The following is a 17,323-nucleotide window of genomic DNA, read 5'->3' on the forward strand; positions in this document are numbered from 1 at the left end:
CCCTGACGGAGCCAAAAATGACCTTCGCAGGAGCGTTCAGGCGGTTTGAACAATGCACCCAGCAGACTATCACCAGGATCAGCACAATCAGCAGGGGTGCAACTCCAGCGTCAGGAAGCTTGGCCCAGATCTGGACCAGTGCAGCAATCAGTGCCCTCACGTGGATAAACAAAAGCAACACAAACACAATCAGGAGCAACACAGCAGAGCGACACAGCACTGAGTAGGTGGTGAGTCACTGTGATCTCAGGGACGCAAATTCACAGGAAGAGGAGAAACAGTCTGTTTTCCCTCTGCTTCATGAACCCACCTCACAGCTGAGGGACTGGAGGAAAGGGGGTCGTCAGTCCTGGGGGGAACCTTCAGACATCAGCAGTCACTGTGTCACAGAGAGACGCCTGATCACAAACTGTCCACGTCCATGAGGAGAAGACTTCCTCTGTGGGGCTGTGGGAGGGAGGAGGAGGGGGGAAGGAAAAGCGACTCCACTGGGAGATGGGCTGTAAACCAGTCTGTGACTGGGAGAGAACAGTCAGACCACATCGCCCCAGTCAGTAAAAAAACAACAACATCTGGATTCAGCCTCAGCCGCCTCCTCTCCTCACCTGCATGAACTGTCACTGAGGTGTGACAACAGGCCTCAGTGTTGTTTTTATCATTTTATCAGAACATCAGAGTCTGATTACAGCAACTTTCTGTCAAGTTTGGTTTAGAATGTAAATCTAACAGTTTTTAAAATAATATATAAATGTGCACGCACACACTCACAAATGTCTTTTGTGTGGAAGCAGTGAGAAGATATCCACAGTGGAGGCATGACTGTTCTGAAAAATATGAATCTGCAAACGAACTTGTAACTGACGTCAGTGGATGAGTTTAGCAGAGCAGCTTCCACCAGATGTGGTTTGTTTGTTTCTAATGTTGAGATAAAATCCTTCATTCCTCAGTGGCATCCACAAAGTATTGTAATTGTGTTTTTATTATCATTTGCACACAATAAATTACAACCAAATATGTACAGGACGTTGAGGCACAAGAGGCGTGAAATCCTTCCACAGCCTCTTACAGTCTTTGAGACGTTTGACCGTCTTCAATGTTCAGGCTAAAAAAAGAAAACACACTACATTGTTCAGTATCAGCTCGACCTTCTGTCCAAAAACTAAATTAGAAACACTGTGTGGATTCTGAAAATCAAGTGTGTAACTGTGATTAGAGAGCAGCTGACTCATGAGTCTGAGGCAGAGCCGTGAAGGCACAGCGTCGCCCTCTGGTGGTTAAACCTCCTCACAGGGTCAGAACAGACCTGGTCTAACGCAGACCTCAGTCTCTGTCCTGTGGGAGCTGAGGGACGGCGTCGGGACAGATGAACCTGGTTGCAGGTATTAAAGGGTCAGTTCACTGGGTCAGTTACATAAACATGGGAGTCTGGTCTGGACTCTGGGATCAGGTCTGTGTCCATTTATCAAACTGTTGATAAAATCTGAAACATCTAAAGTAGATAAACTGATGCTGAGCTGTTAATCATGTTGTTACTTTATTATTACACAGATTATAAATTAACACTTTAAAAAGTTGATGCTGGATATTTTCAGTTTAATTTAACTACTGTTATGTGCAGGTTCCACTGTGGTCAGTAGAGGTCCTCATAAGTCCATGTGTTTCTGAGGAGCTGGGGCCTGATCCTGGACCTGAGTCTGGAATTTGTTTACATTGTTTGGCAAACTGACACGATTAAAATATGCTGAATCAGCTGTGATCACTTCCTGTTTGCAGCTCTGGAAAAAACAACTGTGATGACAAACAACGCTGCAGATATTGGACAGTTCAGTAACTCTGGGTAACATCCAACACCAACATTTTTAATTCTTCACTCCTGTGTGCAACACCTGTGGAACTACAGTCAGAGTCAGGTGAAGATCGTGGTTTCAGTCCACCACCTGAACCTCCACACCCTAACCCCCCCAGCTCTCCACATTAAGGACACACTAGTTCCTGCACTGACACTGAAGCTCTGGACATTCAGCTCAGCCTCTGTTTACCACCAGTGTTACAGTGTATTCTGTGACCCGTCAGATTCTGTGACCTTTAGCAGAGCAAACTACGACTTGATCCCACAGGGAGAAAATGACATTTAGCTGAACTGACCCTTTAAACCCGGAAATCACTGATATCCTCTTAAGGCAGGAGGCAAGTCTGATCCTGTTTATCTCAGAGTGTTTTAGACTTATTCCTGAATTCCCTTGAACATGAAACGATGGAGCTAATGGACACGTAGAATCATCTGAATCTCCTATGGACTTCTGTAGTGTCTGATCTAACCCTGATATATATAGCCTGTTGTCAAAAAGTATAAAAGCTGCTCCTCAGCTCATATCCAGCTGGATCACACTGGCCTCTTTATCTTTATGGATGAGGTGATGCTGATTTATCCGAGTCCAGATCTGGGATTAAATGTCCATATCGCACCAAAGGCACTGGCAGAGTGTGTCTATGACTGGTATTCCTTCAGTAACTGGCCGGCGACAACCAGTCTCTGGATCTCACTGGTGCCCTCGTAGATCTCGGTGATGCGGGCGTCACGGTAGTGCCTCTCGGCGGGCATGTCTGCCACGTAACCCATCCCACCCAAAACCTGGATCGCCTGATTTGAAGTGCAAATAAACAAAATAAGGAAGTTGTCTGGAGAGTTTGTTCAGCATGTTTTCACTTCTCTTGCTGTTGGTTTCTTACCTGATGTGAGCAGAATGTGGCGGCTTCAGATGCTGCCAGTTTGGCCATGGCTGCTTCCTGCAGGGAGAGAAGAGCAGAGGGTAATTCTCTGCAGGTTCTCCTGCAGGAATGTAAAGCTGTGAGGTCAGAGGTGACCGTGTACCTTGGTGAAGGGTTTCTTTGAGTCTCGGAGAAGTGCAGCCTTCCAGGTGAGCAGACGAGCACTCTCTATCGCCACAGCCATGTCAGCCAGTTTGAACTAGACGATGTAAGAAACACTCAGTTAGTTCTGAAACCACGAGTCCATCACCTGACAGAACGTTAACCACAGGTGTTGGTAAATGCTGTAAACGATTAGTGATCATAAAGATCATTTAAAGATTCACTGCTTCTCCGACGTCGCTGTAAACTGAACATCTTTGGGTTTTTGCACTGGACTGAAAAAGGGATTTGAAGACGTTGGGCTCCGGGAAACTGTGATGGACAGTTTTTAACTGCCGACAGTGATTATGCTTCAATAAAAGTTCTAGGACTTAAAAGATGGATCCTACACAACACTTTTTCTGTGCACTGAGATTGTTGCACTGTCAGCGTTCAGCCCGTCATGGCCTGTTTCTGGCATCGTCACCGTCATCCCAAAGTTATCATAAGCGACAGAAGTGATGCTCACAGCTACAAAAACAAAACCCAAGTTGTAATGAATCTTATTTTTCTCTTTCACCCTGTGGTTTAGAAGAAGGAGAACTGATTAGTGGTCATGGTACCTGTATGGCCTGCAGTTTGCTGATGGGGGCTCCAAACGCAGTGCGTTTCTGTGCGTAGTCTGCAGCGCAGTCCAGAGAAGCCTGAGCGATTCCAAGAGCCTGAGCTGCGATCCCGATCCGTCCGCTGTCCAGGGTTTGCTGCAGACACAGTGAACTCCGTATAATTCAATCACCACAACAGTCATGTCTCTTTTCAATCACAGATACTGTTTTCAGTCACTGATTATTTCCAATCACTTGAATTTAGCTGTTCAGCGTTTACACTCAAATTACTTCCAGTGAAACGCAACACTTCCTGTAGAAGTTTCAAAATAAAAGCTGGCCGGAAATAGGTCAGATTATGCTCTTTGACAGGTTAAGCACAACATCCTGATTCTCTCTCCCATGTTTCCTGCCTGTCTCTCTAACAGCTGCTGGGAGGCTTTTAATGTGAAATATCAGCAGTAGGAAGTGTCAGGTATCACTGATGGTGATGTAACTGTGATTAATTAATGATTCATGAAAATAGTATTTGTAATGAAAATAGTATGTCATGATAAGATGTAAACAGAAGGGTTTTTATTAATTATGACTAAAATATATTTTCAACTGAGAAAATTAGAGATAAAATCTGTCATTAAAATAAATAAGTCTGGTCCGTTTCTCTCTCCAGTGAAAAGGCTTTGAATCATTATCACAAAATAAAGTCGTCCTGTTCAGGCAGAGCTCACAACAATGAACCGACGTCTCATGTTTGGCACCGTTGTTGGTGTCATGTTGTGCTTTTTATTGAAGAACCTGTTTTATTCGTCCGGCAGGTGTTAAACAAGGAAGAGCCAAACGACTCGGTGTCAAGTATGTGGAGAGAGACTGAAGCAGGTGTAAGACAAAGGTTTATGTGTCACCTTTTCATTTGTGAAAGGTTGAATCCTCCCTGAGTGTGTTTACAGATTCACCTCTTATTCTGAAACATTAGCGGAACAACGGGCTCCATGTAAACACAGCTTCTGTTTAACAGGGACTGAAACGCTGTAAAGTACCATGGCGATCTTGAATCCAGCACCGCGAGGACCCAGCATGTTGCCCAGCGGTACTCTGCAGTCCTCCAGGATGATGTTGGCCGTGGATGAGGCCCTGATGCCCAGCTTGTCCTCCTTCTTCCCCAGAGAAAGCCCCGGGTGTGGCATGGGGATCAGGAAGGCACTGATGCCCTGCAGACGGGAGAAGAAGGTGAGGGAGGATTCAGGGTGTCACGGTGAAATCCATCAACAGAACAATCTGCTCTTTGTGTCTGAACGTTAAAATGTGCCGCGTCATGCCTTGTGTTTGAGCTTCTTGTCTGTGGTGGCGAACACGACGGTGGCAGAGGCATCCCAGCTGTTGGTGATCCAGGCTTTGGTTCCATTCAGCACCCACTCCTCCCCCTCCTGACGAGCCACGGTGGAGGCCGCACCCGCATCGCTGCCATTACCTGCAGTTTACGCTCAGTCAGTTCAGCTCAGGTGGAGGTCGTCAGTGATGAAGGTAATCGTGTGTGTGAGGCGTCACTTACCTGGCTCGCTCAGGGCGAAGCAGCCCACCTGCTCTCCGGTGGTGAACGGTGTGATCCATTGCTTCTTCTGTTCCTCTGTACCGAACTTCAGGATTGGTCCGATGTAGAGAGACTGAGACCAGAACAAGAACGTTAACACACCCAGACCTGCGCTGACACAATCCTACACCACGTATATTTCTACAGGTTCCTCTGAGCTGAGAGACGGGACCCACGTTGTTCACAGAGACCACGACTCCGGTGCTGGCACAACCCCGGCTGATTTCCTCCATAGCCAGACTGTACGCCAGATAGTCCATCCCAGCACCACCCAGCTCCTCTGGTACCTCCATGGCCATCACCCCCATCGCCCCCAGCTCCTGAATCTGGACAAGAACAGTGATATTAATGTGTCTGATACCTTGGTCTCCACCAGCTCTTTAGCTGCTGAATGCTCCTCTATGTTCAGCAGCTGCTCTCTGAGGCTGTTTACAGATGTTTACAGATGTTTCTCTGAAAACAGCTGCTGCTGTTGCTGAAAACGACAGTATGAGAGAAGTGAGAGTGAACCAGGACAGTAAATAATAATAAAATTAATTAAAAATATTAGTAATAATAATAATAATAATAATAATAATAATAATAATAATAATAATAATAATAATAAACGTTTCAAATTTTGAGTTTTTATAAAAATGAGTTTTAAAAGAGGACACTGAGTCAGCTTGTCTCATTCTCAGTGGGAGATTATTCCACAGTCGTGGAGCCCTCACAGCAGGGCCAGGCCGTTCAGTTATTTAAAAACAAGCAGTTAGATTTTAAAATCAGTTCTGATGCCACTGGTAACCGGTGCAGTGAGGCAAGAACCGGAGAACTGTGGTTGTATTTTCGAGAGAACCCTTGAACCCTTGCTGCAGTGTTATTGGAGGCAGTTGATGGATTTCTGGGGCAGATAAGGAACGACACTAATCCATGTGGGTGGAAACAAAAGTGTGGGTGAGAGTTTGAGCGTCCCTTTAAGAAAGAAACGATCTGATCCTAACAAAACTCCTGATTGGACCAACGGCAGATTTAGTGATATTATACTAAACTGTTTATTAAAACTCAAGTCCGAAGTTGTAAAGTTGTGTCCGGGCAGATGAACAATGAGCTGAAACTCACTGTAAAGCTCCAGGAAGCAGGATCAGCTGTTGGTTCTCTACCACAGACTCCTGAACCTCGTCATCGCACATTCTCATAAACCACATCTGTGATTCCTCATCTTGGCCTTTATATTGCAATAATAAAAATGGGATAAAATTTAAGCCAAAATCATAAGGCACCATCAAGGCATCACACTGTTCAGCTCTGAGTGTGTGTGTGTGTGTGTGTGTGTGTGTGTGTGTGTGTGTGTGTGTGTACCTGTTTGGCAGGGTACGAGTGCTCTTTATCCAGTTTGGCAGCGATGGGGACCAGTTCTCTGTCGGCATAGTCCTTGCAGGTCTGCTTCAGTATCTGATGAGTCTCTGGCAACTCTGCCAGCTGAGACAGACTCCGACAACCACTGAGACACAGGCCGAGAGCTGAGGGAGAGAGAAACACTCAAGAGTCACCTGTATGTAGCTGTGTTAGTGTCCAGACTGAAACATCTCAAAAAAACAGAAACATTCCCCAGAGGATGAATCACAATGACTCTGTTGATGCTCTGACTTCTCCTCCTGCTCCAACATCATACGATATGTCAAGCTGAACAATTAGTTGATCAAAAGAATTATTGGCAGCTGTATTGACAAGTGATTTATAATTTCATTTTCATTTTTTACACAAAAAAAAAAAACTTGAAAACTTAAAATGATATTTGGGTTTTGAACTGTTGGTTGGACAAAGGGAGACATTTGAGGACGTTGTCTTCTGATGGATATCAACAATTCAAATAAAACACAGGAGAAGTTAAAATATGGACCTTTAATCACCTAATCAATGAATCATTTCAGCTCTAACAGATCGCACCTAAATCCAAACATGTGAAGTGACAATGGGGTGTGAATGTTTAATGTGCGTCTCTTCAGCGAAAACACAAAGACACAATGAACACTGAGGTTTTATTCCTAAAACCTGAGAATGAATCTTTTGTTGAGGAGGAAAACCAGGAGCCTAAAAATGTTCTCCCCACCCTCTGATGTCTGACAGGACTCGGGTGGTGTTTTCTAAGGACAGACTTCATTTCAAAGTGGGCTGCATGACAAGTGACAAAAATGACAAGTGCTTTTCTTCACTCAGCTGTCAACACAAAATAAACCCTCCCTACAATTTAGTGGATGAACAAACCACTCACTTAACTGTCACCAGGCTTTGTTTAACATTTTTCAACTTGTGTAAACCTGACATTTCTCATAAAAACTCCCACCAAACAGGGTTTTGACTCAAAAACTGAGGAGAGAAAAAGGCCTCGCAGTTGTTGGTTGATGCTTCATTTCAGGGCTGTAACTAAGAATTATGTTCACTATTGATTAATCTGCTATAAAACATCAGGACACAGTGAGAAGTATTTGATACTGACATTTTGCAGTTTTTTTTTCTTTGCACTGTTCACTTTGCTGCTGTAATTTCCCTACTGTGGGACTGATAAAGGAATATCTTATCTTATCTTATATTTCCATCGTAATTTCCTACAGCAACATTTCATTCCTACATTTCTTATAATGAAGGACCAAAAAAAAAAAAAAACAGAAAATTCTCACACTGAGAAGCTGGAAACATCAAATAACTGATGGCCAATTATCAAAATAATTGTCCATTGATACTCTTTTCAATAAACTGACTAATCGTTGCGGCGCTGCCTCATTTTTCTATCTTTATTAATTTTAAGTTATAAAATTACCTCATTACAGCAAATGGAAAAAAGATTATTCATTCACTCCTGTTTCTGCAGCCTAACACCACAGAGAGAAATCCTGGTGTTACAGAAACAGTATTTTCTGCATGTCTGCTGTGATCAGATGCAGTTTTGTTCTCAGTTGATTTGATCTGTTGATTAACTGGTCTGATGATGAGGCCGAACACTGAGACCCAGCTGCAGCTGCGGAGCTGCCCGCGGCGAGCCAGAAGTGACACATGACGTTATTGCTGGGGTAATAATTCACAAAGTTCACAGTTGGATTTGATTTGTTATGATGGAGTCACATTCGATTCGCTGTCAGGGGAGTGAAAAGGAGGAGTGACCCAGAAAGTGCGAAAACTGGGCGACTTTCCTCATACAGTTTATTACAATTATTGTGACGTGAAACTACTCGGAAACTGGTTATTGTTATAGAGTAATATCTGTCTGTGTAGTTGTTTTTAATCTAAACTTGGTCTGATGCAGTCTAGATCTAGATTTTTCCTGTTTCCACAAATTGAATAAAATGTTTCACAGAACTGATTCTGTGTTTGAAACAGTTTCTGGACTCAATTGATCACACCCAGGTTTTACAAGTTGTCAGTTTTCTTTAGCTAGACCAAAGATCGCCATTTTTTTCTTTGCTTTCATGAATAAAATTTAAGTTTCACAAATTTTAAACTACATTTTAATCAACATTTAGGTGTTAAATCAGATGTCTAAAACCCTTTCATAATAAAACAATAACTCACATAATATAACAAACTAAAACGGAGCTAATGTCTTACATATGTTTTTGACTGAAGTGAGCAAGTAAATGCAACCCCTGCAGCACACACACATAAAAAAAAAAAATCTGTCATTCTTCAAGTGTTACTTTGCACTATTACTTTATTTTTCATGACCTTTAAAAATAGAAAACTGTAATTGTAGCACCAGCAGAACTTTGGGCTCCCTGCTGGGTCAGTGCAGCCTTTTGGCAGATAGAACAGCTTGCAAATACTTTTTGTAGCAGCTACGAGTCTTTCTGTTCTTAATTTAGATTTTGAGGTCTGCTTTGGATCATTGTCCTGTTGTAGAGGCCAGCCACTTTTCACTTTCATGGCTGAGTACAGGACTTTTTTTTCCTACTTTTTAGTGGAGTGCGTTCTTCCCTCTGTCTATGTAATAAGCTACCACACAACCCCAAAGCTGCACATTTACACCCCCATGATTAGGAGTTTGTGGGTGGGGGGGGCAAAGCACTGACTTAGTAAAACAAGTCACAAATACTATATTTGTTTCTAGTTTTAAAGCTCATTAAATGCTAAAGTAACCTTGCCATGCTGTTGTCTTTACTCTGCTGCGTTTTGCACCAACCCTCTTCGGTCATTGAAGGCAGCACCGGCTGACAGGTTAGCCTCATGTTATTTAGGTGAAAGGTCATCTTCACCATCAGTCACCTTTCTCTCAGTCTGACAACTTCAAAAACTCCCAGATGATCAGGAACAGCAGGTGAGCTACCTGACAACCCGCTGACCCGGCTCTCCTCTCTGCAAATTAGCATGTAACTGTTAAAAGTTCGCAGCTAGCCGGCTAACTTTATTTAGCTGAGGAGCTAACAGTCAGAATCACGTTTATCATTTTAGCCATGTCCGCATTTGTTAAGTCACTTGACTGAGGATGGCTCATCCTGAGAGTTTTACTGCCTGGTTATCAGTTGTAGTGTTGAATAAGATAATGAGATAGGGAAGTTTCCTCAGGGCATGTACCGGCTGCCTAGCAAGCTAAGCTAATCACTGCTCTATGGTGTTTTCAATGCACGTATCTAGCTAATATGAGGCTAGCATTGTCCTCCACAGTCAAGCAGTGTTTCTTTCATTGTTCTGCTTTTTTCCTCTTGGTGTACCCACCTTTCCTTGCTTTGAAAAGTGCAGCCATGGTTCCTTCCTCTCGGTTTGCTCTTCAACCCTCCACCGGCGATTAGTTTTTACTGAGGTGCTATGAAGTCGTGCTGCCTTTTAGTGCTGTCGGAATTAATACCACCCAACTTACTACTGTCCTATTTCTCAATATTCAAATAATATAAAATATTCAATATTAATTGGTTCAGATGATACAAATCAGACACTAGCAGCGGGTTTAAAGTGTATTTACTAATTATCTGTTGTAATAGGGTCAACTTTGCCGTGTTATCTAAATACACAAACACAACCATGAAATGATTACACAACTCCAGAACATGGAGAATGGAGTTTTCCAGGACCCTTGAAGGCAACATATGACCCACGTCAACTCCACCTGACGTCAGCGTGCCAAATGTACCTCAGGTATGTGCTCTTTAGTCTTTCTTTGTATTGGCTCATTTCATGGTATCAAATTTATGATAATGGACAAATACTTACTCTGACTTATAACCTCCCTGTCCAGTGTGGACGATTTACTATTGTTTACTCTAAGCTACTCAAGGTTCTAGTGGTTCTAGTGGTCACTTAGGGCCTTTAGTGTATGTTTAGGAGGCTCTGGCGTTTAGGGTATTATGAGGTTCCAGTGGCCACTGAGGAAGTTCCAGGGGTCTTTTAAGAGGTTCTAGTTGTCACGGAGGAGGTGCTAGTGATCTTTTAGGAGGAGGTTTGAAGAGGTTCTAGTGGTCAGTGAGGAGGTTCTTTGGGTTTTTAAGAGATATTGTGGTCATTTTAGAAGTTGTAAAGGTCCCTGAGGGGGTGCCTGGGGGTTCCTAGCAAAAAGTGGAATCATATATTTTCACTATATTTGCAGCCATAAGTAACACAGTGACAGAATGTGTGACAATTTTGGTCATGGGGTTCAAACACTTTCTGTAATTAAACACATAAAAGAAATACAGGTTGGGGTCCATGGTCCAATTTGTGTCAGTTTAGGGGTCTTTGATTTGAAAAAGTTTGAGAACCATTGCTTTAGAAGGTTCTTGTGGCCTTTGTTGAGGTTCTAGAGGTCACTAGAAGGTTCTAGGAGTCATTAAAACGTTCTAGTTGTTGCAAAGAGTCCTTCAGGAGATTGTACGGGTCCTTTATCAGGTTCCACTTTTATGAGGTGCCAGAGGCGACCGAGGAGGTGTCAGGGGTGCTGAAGGAGGTTCTCAGTGAGGAGGTTCTAGTGGGTCAGGGTTTCTTTAAGTGGCTGAGTCCCACCACGGTCATCCAAACCATGAGGGGAGGAATATCTCTTAAAGAAGGCTGTTTATCAGGCTGGTACAGTTCTGCATCTTTAGAGAATCTATGACAAGGAGCACTGAAGTGGTTCTGGAGGCCCAAAGTGAAGCAGTGAAAAATAATAGACTTACAACAATTTCATGATGAGCTGTAACTTCCCCTCCACAAAGAGAATGTGCTGTTGTTTGTAAATCTACTCCAGATGGTCTGTGTGGTGTGGTCTGTTGTCTTTGGGTGATGTTATAATTTAATTACCTGGCACTGTGATTCCTCTTTTTGTCCAGGTACAGAGTCACACTTCATTTAACCCCTCCCAACCCCCCAGTTAGGAGTTCTAGTAAAGGCATTTCTAAATGTGTAATATACAAATATATACTAGATTCACGAGAACACATTATAATATAATTATAAGCAGACATAAGGTTGTTTAAAGTGTTTATTGATGGTTTTCAAAAACTTAACTCCACCTGCGACGTGTCCATAACTGGATGCTGGTATATAAACAGATGATAAAGGTAAAACACAGTTGCAATTATAATTTCATATGTTTTCATAGGAGAAGTTATAGTTGTTGAAAATACTGTACATTAACAGTTAAAATACTTAACAATGTCCCTATATCTGCTTTTAACTATGTTGTAATATGGCATAAACAATGTGTAATATGTTTATATACTGATAAATAGGGGGGATTAAAGTAAAGAATCATGTATGAAAACCCAAAATTATTCAAATTTGAACTTACAGTGAGTTTTTAATACTACATCGACCTTACCCCACATGATATCTCCTATTATTTATTCTCCTATGTGTTACTGGTAACCATACATAAAATTATAATAAATATAGTTAATTTCAGGTTTAGGTAATAAAAGAAATATGCCACAAAGATCATTTTTTCATTAGAAAAGATATTTAAAAAATATCATGTACTAAATGTACAACAGCCTCACATGAGGCCTGTGAATACTAGTGATAGTTGTGCCTTAGGAGAGGAAAATAAATAAAAACATAAGTACATTAAGTTCATAACAACCTTTAAAGAGTGATTTTTTTGTAGAATGAATAAAGGTCATCCAGCCAGGGAGGATTCAGGTTTTTCACAACATGTTTATTTGTTAGCACCATAAAAAGTCAGTTAAGGTTGTCCGGTGTATTTGCTCTCATTCTGTCTTTCCTTCGGGATGGAGCGACGATGGTGGAGATTTAGGAAAGGAGTGTAGGGGTGGGGGGGTGTTTGGAGAAATAAAAAGGTGCGAGGGCTGCGTGGCTACGGCAGCACCCGGCGGCCAGCAGGTGGCGCTCACTTGCTGGCGGAGGTGAAGGTGAAGCATCCTCTCTGGTGGAACTGCATGTCCCTGATACGACGCATGGACTGGATCTGGGGCTGGAAGGCGCAGAAGTCGTTGTAGTGTCTGTAGTCACCGCACTCAAACAGGTACTGGTAGCCTCTGTATCCGGGGTACTGGTAACCCACCCAGCTGAGAGACACATGGAGAGGGGGGGGGGGGTGTTAATGCTGGGTTTCACTTTAATATCTCAATCTCTGATGGTCTCTCTGATGGTCTTTAATGTGTTTTCTACCGCCTGTTGTATTACTATAGACTGGAAATTAGAGGTTCTCAACAGGACCTAATGATGACTAAGGAGGTTCTTGGGGTCCTTAAAGAGGTTCTACTGGTAATTGAGAAGGTTCTAGGAGTCATTTTTGGAGGTTTGAGAGCTGGAGAGGTTCCAGAGGTTCTTTTAGGGATCTCTGGTGATCATTGAGAACAGTCTATGAGTTCGCTAGGAAGGCTGATAGTATAGACGTCCTTTAGAAGCATCTATTAAGGAGATTCTAAAGGTTCTTAAGGAGGTTCTAAGGGCCTGTAATAAGCTTCTTGCAGCCATCATTTTATGGATCTGTTAAGAGTTCTAGTGGTCATTGAGAAGGTTCTAGGAGTGAGGTTCCAAATTACAAAGGGCATTTTTGGAGGTTAAAAGTTAAAGGTTCTAGGGTTCTTTTAAGAACATCTAGTGATCATTGAGGACAGTCTAGGTGTTCTTTAGGAAGGCCTTTAAGAACTTCACTCATAATTTAGGATATTTTGAAGTTTCTTTAGGAGGTTCCAGAGATGGTTCTGATGCCTGTAATAAACTTCTTGTGGTCACTGAGAAGGTTCTTAAAGTCTCAGGAGGTTTAATGGTCCCAGAGAAGGTAGGGATCCTCTATGTGGCTGAAGACCACCACCATCCTGCCAGTGAGGGAACATGAGTGCTGTTCATCCCTCCAGCACTGTTCCACACACATGAAGAATCTAAAACAATTAGAACTGAGGCTGTTCTGGAGCTTCGGGGTGGAACCGTCAAAATGAACAGATGCGTGTTTCACTGTGAGACTTCAGTCTTAATAATATGAAGAAATGTTCCTGCCTAAAAATACACATTTGTCAAGACACAAAACAAACAGCATGCAGTCAGCTTTAAGCCTTGTGATGACATGTCATACTGCTTTTTATGAACAACTACATTGTGGTGTAACTCCAGAGGCCCCGAGCTTCCTCTGAAGCTATGTCTAAAACAATATTTGCAGTACAGAGCCTCCACTTTAGTTATATATTGGAAATGAGCAGACAGGTTTGCTCTCGGGCTGTGTGACAAGTCATTGTTCATTCTCATGTCACTCATAAACACACATCTACAAGTCCTGATCCGCCACCGAATCCATTCATCTTGAAATCTGAGCAGCTGAAGTGTGTGATTAAAGTGTGTGTTTGTGTCTACTCACGATCCTCCTGGCACCCTCACGCTGCCCACTCTGTCACAGAAGCCATGCGCCCACAGGGTGGGCACATCATCCTCCTGGATCTCCATCTTGTTGCCCTTGAAGTCGGAGAGCTCGTACAGGCAGATCTTGTGCTCCATGCTGTCCTGCAGGGAGGAAATGAGGCAGAGGAAATTAAGAGTTAGTCTTTGTCTCACACTAACTGCACGTTCATTTGTTGAAGTCATGTTTTTGTGGTACTTCTGTAATCATGCTGTGGCTCTCACTGAAATATTTCAACAACTTTTGGATGAATTGCAGTGAATTTTTCCTGTAATGAAAATAATCACTTTTCATAGTTGCTGCATTTTTCATCTATTTAACAATTTGTGGCTTTAATTACGTCCGAGCTTCATCAGGTCTGCAGCACGTATATGTTTTTGACTTGATTGCAAGCCTTCCTCCACAGGGTCTTGTTTAAAATTATAATATTTCATAGACTATAATATAATATATATTATATATAATATATTATATTATAGACTTTGTACATATTACAGACTGTTAAACGTACCATGCGGATGGGCCTGAGGGACATGAGGCAGTCGCTGCGGTAGGAGTTGCTCCAGGTATCCCAGCGAGGATACTCTCCCTTCTCCAGGATGAACATCTCCCCACGGAAGTTAGTCTGCTCAAAGGCAACAAAGCTGGAGAGGGGGGGCCGCCGGGCACAGGAGGGGCACAAGGGGGGGAGAGGACGGGAGAGAAGAATTAGAGGAGAGGTGACGGTGAAGCACAAGTGAATAGAGAGAACCTACATGGAGAGGTTGTGTCCACTTACGGGCCGCACTCCACAATGATACTACGCACTCTATCCATGCCACGGTCACACACGTTCATACACTCATTCTGGACCTCGATCATCCTGCCCTGGAAGTTCTCCTGGTCGAACAGCATGATCTGCACAGAGGAGACAGCACGCGTTACAACAGCAGTCATCCTTCATGTCCCAGCTGTGTCTCTTCATTTCAGTGATCAGCTCATCCTCCTACAGGCCCCACAGTCAGAACATGAATCTATGAAACCAGGCTACATATTCAGTTCAGATGTGGATCTGAGTTCTTTCCCAGCATGAAGACAAGTCCCCGTCCATGAAGTTTAAACATCAGCATCAGTTCAGGATGACCCATCTGTCAGCTGATCCAGCACATTTCACAGTTAAATATTGTACTTTTACTCCACTGCATTTATTCAACAGCTGTAGTTTAAGATTTTACTTACAAAGTATATAATAAAATATAGCTTACTGTTAGTGTTATAATATATAAGATATAACACCACCCAACTGTATATAAAGCAGATAAATGTTAGCTCCATCTCAGCCAGCAACAAGATAAAAACCCTGGTTGTATGTTAATGCACCAATAATAAACCAATGTTAAATATGCCTCTCTGCACAGTGGATACTTGTACTTTGGTGCTTTAAGTATTTTATTCCAATAATACTATAGTACATTTACTTAAACTTGCAACTGTGTATTTTTACACAAGTAGTATTGCTACTGTATTTATACATGAATACTTCTTTCACCACTGTTAAATTCACTTCATTAATTAATTTGAATAAAAGCAAACTATGAATGAAATGTTAAAAACACACATTTAAAGGGCCTGTTCGCTCAAATCACAAAGTATTTTAACAAATTCAGTTTTTCAAAGGCTGTAAACAGCACTAACTAAATTCCATTGATTTCCATAGACAAGAGATGCAGCAGAAACCCCACTGAAAATCTCAAACTATCTGCACAGCTGCATGAGAAGGTATATTTTCATTGTAATTTGTGTGAACTGACCCTTTAAATAAAACCATGTCTAATGCAGATGTCTAACGCTGCAGTGACTCACTCTGTAGGATCCCATGCCAGGCTCGCCGGTCTTGGTGGCCTTGCTGGAGGCAGCTGGAGCGGGGGCTCCCTTGTCCTTGGCATCGGTGCCCTGGCTGGAGGCGGACTTGGCAGTCTGAGACATGGTGAGGGGCTTCAGGAGAGTCTGGGCGAGAGATGGAGGACGACAGGGATGGACAGAAATAGAGGTGTAAATGGAAGTGACAGGATTACAGAGGAGAGAGTAAAAGGGAAGTAGACATGGACGTGGTCGACGTGGCCTTAGTCGAGGTGTGTACGTTGTCAGAGGGGTGGAGGGTAGGTAGGTATGTTTTTGGGGTTTGGACTAAAGCACAAGTCTGCTGTTTATGTGGGAGGCTCATTTGGGCCCTGGACTTCTGTTTGGGTCTTTCCCCAGGCTGAGGGTGGTTTGCCTGGGTGTGGTGGGCAGGGAGTGGGCCCTGGCTCTGGATGATGTGTGGTTGTCCCCCTGTACTATATGATGGATGCTCTGGTGTCTATGTCTGCGTCTGTGTGTCCTTACCTGCGTTAGTATAGCTTGCAGTGCCGTGTGAGGGAGGCTGGCTCGTGCTGGTCCCTTCAACGCTCGACCCGAGCTTTTATACTCTGGCAAAGGCCAAACGTAGAGGCTCACAGCACAATAGAAAGCCTCTCGTCATCACAGTTGGCCTGTGCCAAAGCCACCGGGTCATCGCATAACCCAGAAACGCCGCCGGCCCCTCTGGCCTGCCTGTAAGCGTTTTACTGTCAAAGGAAACCACTGACCACGGCATTTTTCCCATGTGTTGGGCTGGTGGGGCTGTAAGCTATAGTTACACGTAGAGAGGAGGAATGCAAAGGTCCAGAGGGCACAAAGAGATAATCCCTCCCCTCTATCACCTACACAGACACACACACAAATAATTTCCAGCTATGGACCTAAAAAAAAAAGATAATTCTTTCATCTGAACTATGGTCACTTCTTGGTCCTGAGGAACCATAACAAGAAAATAGCATGAATGACAAGAATACACAACAAAGATTTATTTCAGTTTCAGCTGATTGATCAAGGATTAACCTAGAAACTCTGTAAACTGTTAGTCTGCTTTACTCCAAGAAACAGTTCAACATTTTTTCAATAAAAACTTACTGAAGAGCTCATTAATCATTTAGCTCCTATATGTAAATGTAATATATGAAATATATGTAGATGTAAAGTAAAATAAAATAGCCTCCCCGTAAAAATTATATATGAAAACTATTAGAAATATATATGTAGAGATAGAGATAGAGATAGATATAGATAGATAGATAGATGTTGATATTATATACAGTAGAAAAACATAAGCATATGGAATTTTTCTATGTATATTGTTTTAATAAACTTGCATATATAAATTAAATATATACTGTTAACATATATGGCTGAAATATGTTGTTCCATATAAAAAAATCATCCTTGATATTTTAATATAAGTACATATACAAATTTTACTGTGGGTATTTTATATATTTTATTAACTAATATCTTCATATATTCAGAGGATGTAATAATAATATATCCCCTTAAACATCACTCTTGATAAATAACAGGACAGCAGGTTCATACAGTTGATTCAAAAGTCAGTTTATACCATTAACTCCTGTCTCGTGACTACACAACACAGCTAATAAGCTATGACAG

The 17,323-nt window shown here is 42.4% G+C and overlaps 2 protein-coding genes across 2 annotated transcripts; both read right to left on the minus strand.

Moving 5' to 3' along the window:
* Window positions 1–961: 961 nt before the first annotated feature.
* acads (acyl-CoA dehydrogenase short chain) lies at window positions 962–9,870 on the minus strand. Its single transcript, XM_071466027.1, has 10 exons — window positions 9,733–9,870; window positions 6,385–6,545; window positions 5,220–5,369; window positions 5,005–5,116; window positions 4,772–4,923; window positions 4,493–4,663; window positions 3,474–3,611; window positions 2,873–2,968; window positions 2,731–2,787; window positions 962–2,641 (listed from the first exon to the last, which is right to left on the minus strand). The coding sequence occupies exons 1-10, from the start codon at window positions 9,758–9,760 to the stop codon at window positions 2,489–2,491; spliced, it is 1,218 nt and encodes a 405-aa protein (XP_071322128.1). The 5' UTR covers window positions 9,761–9,870; the 3' UTR covers window positions 962–2,488.
* Window positions 9,871–12,100: 2,230 nt separating this feature from the next.
* Window positions 12,101–16,301, minus strand: crybb1 (crystallin, beta B1). Its single transcript, XM_071466028.1, has 6 exons — window positions 16,184–16,301; window positions 15,662–15,805; window positions 14,598–14,716; window positions 14,331–14,463; window positions 13,781–13,923; window positions 12,101–12,491 (listed from the first exon to the last, which is right to left on the minus strand). Exons 2-6 carry the CDS (start codon window positions 15,782–15,784, stop codon window positions 12,314–12,316), a joined length of 696 nt encoding a protein of 231 aa, XP_071322129.1. The 5' UTR covers window positions 15,785–15,805; window positions 16,184–16,301; the 3' UTR covers window positions 12,101–12,313.
* Window positions 16,302–17,323: the final 1,022 nt, after the last annotated feature.

The sequence above is a fragment of the Trachinotus anak genome, unplaced genomic scaffold (assembly GCF_046630095.1).
Source record: "Trachinotus anak isolate AG129_WGS33_773 ecotype Australia unplaced genomic scaffold, CSIRO_AGI_Tana_v1 ptg000028l, whole genome shotgun sequence".
In the NCBI taxonomy this organism is placed as follows: Eukaryota; Metazoa; Chordata; class Actinopteri; order Carangiformes; family Carangidae; genus Trachinotus; species Trachinotus anak.